The sequence below is a fragment of the Galeopterus variegatus genome, unplaced genomic scaffold (assembly GCF_000696425.1).
Source record: "Galeopterus variegatus unplaced genomic scaffold, G_variegatus-3.0.2 Scaffold28325, whole genome shotgun sequence".
Classification (NCBI taxonomy): Eukaryota; Metazoa; Chordata; class Mammalia; order Dermoptera; family Cynocephalidae; genus Galeopterus; species Galeopterus variegatus.
In genome coordinates, this window is record NW_007754436.1 from 1,072 (window position 1) to 4,513 (window position 3,442).

A 3,442-nucleotide genomic window follows, 5' to 3' on the forward strand; every position below is an offset into this window, starting at 1 on the left:
CCACAGGCGATGCTGTCCTCGGCCAGTAGGTCGAGAGTCTGTGTATAAGAGCTGCATGCAGGCCCACAGAGGTGGACACATCACAAACCCCGGGGTGGTCAGTGTTGGGACAGTCACCCTTTGCCACTCCTGGTACAGGGTCTCTGTGTTGCCCTGGGAGCAGATGGGGCTCAGCAAAGCCCAGAGGGAAAGTGGGCTCAGAACCCAGCAGACTTCCATTGGAGATCTCAGGAAAGATAGAAGTAGAAAGCAGCGCCGTTTCCTCCTGTCATCTGAAGGCCAAACGTGGGCCACTTTCTAAAACATTCTGAGTTGCTACCAGACATAGTTAGGTCATTTTTTCTGGGGCGGGGGAGCAGTCTGTTTGGGGACACTTGATAACTCCAGTAATCTTGAGGGTGGATGAGCCTTGGGTAGATGCAGCGCAGGCTGGCAGGGCCCGAGCTGGTGGCCACCGTGCCTCAGTGACCTCAACCTCTTCCCACAGGGGATGTGACCCTGGACCCAGACACTGCCAACCCTGAGCTGGTCCTTTCAGAGGACAGGAGGAGCGTGCAGCGGGGTGACCTGCGGCAGTCCCTGCCTGACAGCCCGGAGCGCTTCGACCCCGGCCCCTGCGTGCTGGGCCAGGAGCGCTTCTCCTCGGGCCGCCACTACTGGGAGGTGGAGGTGGGGGACCGCAGCAGCTGGGCCCTGGGCGTGTGCAGGGAGAACGTGAACAGGAAGGAGAAGGGCGAGCTGTCGGCCGGCAACGGCTTCTGGATCCTGGTGTTCCTGGGGAGCTACTACACCTCGCCCGAAAGGGCCTTCGCGCCCCTCCGGGACCCTCCAAGGCGCGTGGGGATCTTTCTGGACTATGAGGCCGGACATCTGTCATTCTACAGTGCGACTGACGGGTCGCTGTTGTTCATCTTCCCCGAGACCCCCTTCTCTGGGACGCTCCGGCCCCTCTTCTCACCTCTGTCAAGCAGCCCGACCCCTATGACCATCTGCCGGCTGAAAGGCGGGCCTGGAGATGCCCTGGTTCCCCAGTGACTTGGACCCTCTCGGGGGAATCCCTTCCCTTCTCCCGGCCACTTGTCCTGGCTTTGGGTGTTTTGTTCACTTGGAGGACTTGGGTGGAGGAAGCGTGTCCTCTGGGCAACGGGAGGAACGTGTAGTGCCTTTGTGAGTGTACATGGGAAAACCTGAGTTCTGGAAATGGCATGGGCAGATGTGGGGTGGGCCTTGTCCTCCCTGTGGGACCCCTCCAGGCTACCAGATGCCACTAAGCATCAACAGCCCTGACCAAAGCCCTGAGCCTCGCAAGCCCCACCAGAAACACACAGCATCCAGGGCCTGCCCGAGCACCCCACCTCTAGGGACATGCCCCATGTGGCTGCTGGGAGGGGGGCCAGTTCCAAACCCATTTATGTCCCATGAAAGGGGAGGGCCACCTACTGGAGGGACATCAGTCTTCAGGCAAAAGATGATCCGAGGAAGCCAAGTAGGAGGGGAACTGAGCAGAAGTCCCTAAATAAAGGGCCTTCTGGAAAATGCCCTGGGTGCAGAGATTCACCTTTGGCAGTTCTGTGGGGTCTGGAGGTGAGAGTAGGACTTGGAAGTGACACTTGCAGTCTCATGGTTGTGTTTGGAAGCCTTTCTGGGCATATTCCTGGCCGAGAGCTGCTGGCTTTTACCCTCGCAAACGCTTCTCTGGTCTCCATACTGACCTCAGGTGGCAGTCCCTGACTTCAGGAACCTGTCTGTAGGGTCTTGGCTCCTGCCAAGGGCTTGGGACATTTCAGAGGCTGTGGTCCTTCCACTCTGGAGGAGGAGGGTGGCTGCAGAGAGCCCTAAGCACACAGAGTCAAGGAGGGTGTTGGTGTGTTAAGGTTTGGTGTTTCTTCCCCCTTTATAAGAAGGTACCACTTGACTTCTCTTTTCCCCCTCCATTTTATTTATTGTGAGGACAGAGTTCCCACATTAAATAAATTTTGATCACTGTAATCCCACTATTCCCTGCTTATGTAGACAAATAGTGGCTGCCCGATGTCAAGCAGAGGGCCAGAGTCAGGGTGATAGAGCAGGCGGGATCCTACCTGCACCAGTGGCGTGTGACTCCTTCACTAGCAAACGGTGAGCACTGTAGTATCTGCGAGTGAGTCCTACCTGGCAGGGGGGAGCCCTACACTAGCAGTGTGTGAGCCCTAGACAAACAGCTTTTACACTGTCAGTGGGTGAGCCCTATACTAGCCCTGGGTGAGCTCTACACTGGCAGTGAATGAACCTTCTCTTGCTGTGGGTTATCCTATACACTAGCAGGGCCTAAGCCTTACATGAGAAGTGGGTGAGTCCTACACTAGCTCTTGGTGAGTACTGCACTAGCAGCGTGAGCCTCACACCCCTGTGTAGTCCCATGCACTAGCAGTGGGTGAGCCCTACACTAGCGGTGGGTAATCCTGTATACTGGCAGTGAGTGATTCTTACACCAGCAGTGTTTGAACTGCTTCCATCCAGCAAGGGTGACCTCAGAGGCCCTATGCCCCATCCATCCCCAGATGTCCTCAGAGGCCCTATGCCCCATCCATCCCCAGATGTCCTCAGAGGCCCTGCTCCCATTTCATCCAAGGGTGATCTCAGCCCCTGCACTTCATCAAGGGTGACCTTAGAGTTCCTGTGCCCCCCAAATCTGATCGTGACCTCCGAGTGCCAGTTCTTCATTAATTTATCAAGGACAGCTTCACAGTCCCTGGCCCATCCATCCATCTGAGGGTAACTGCAGAATCTCTGCACCCCATCCATCCCAGTGTGACCTCAGACTCCCTGCACCTGAGTTCTATGTCGTCACACGAAACCTGTGCCCCGGTAGCTTGCCTTTTCTTTGCCTGTGGGCATACTGCTTGCTCCCAGCACGTCTCCATTATAGACAGTGCTCCAGCAAGGGTTATTGAACACAGTGTGCCAAAAGAGCAGGGAGAACCAACTACCAAGTCCTGTGGTGGAGAGGACTCTTTTGTAAGGACTTTGAAACTGCGGGAGCCTGGGCACAGTAAAAAGCAGAGCAACCTCTAAAACTCGTGCACTGTGCCCTCCCCCAAGCCTGTGCTCTGGTCATGGTCCCTGCTTCCCTCTTCCATGAATACATGGGATTACTGGGCTGTGGGGTAAGTGCACTGTCGCCTTAACAGAGGCTGCCTCGGGCTCTTTCTCACTTAGCCACCCTATGTCCTCCATTTCCTTGGATGTGAGAAAGAAGATTTGAGACAGAAGCCCAGCCCAGGATATCAGGAAGCTGGCAGGGAGGTCCTTCTTGCCTTGGACGTAAACTGCCTTGCAGGACATCAACCTCAGATGAGGACCCTCTGACACAATGCCAGTCCTCCTCATATTATGTCTCAGCAAAAATGGAAAAGCGGCCAAACACCCTCCCTTGGCTAAAATGCGTCACTACCAATTGTTC

The 3,442-nt window shown here is 55.8% G+C and overlaps 1 protein-coding gene across 1 annotated transcript; it reads left to right on the forward strand.

The window, feature by feature from the left end:
• Positions 1 to 487: 487 nt before the first annotated feature.
• On the forward strand, positions 488 to 1,989 carry LOC103583790 (E3 ubiquitin-protein ligase TRIM11-like; the record flags this gene model as incomplete). Its single annotated transcript, XM_008565017.1, has 1 exon — positions 488 to 1,989. A coding segment is annotated over one exon (548 nt), but the record flags the coding sequence as incomplete, so codon positions are not given.
• Positions 1,990 to 3,442: the final 1,453 nt, after the last annotated feature.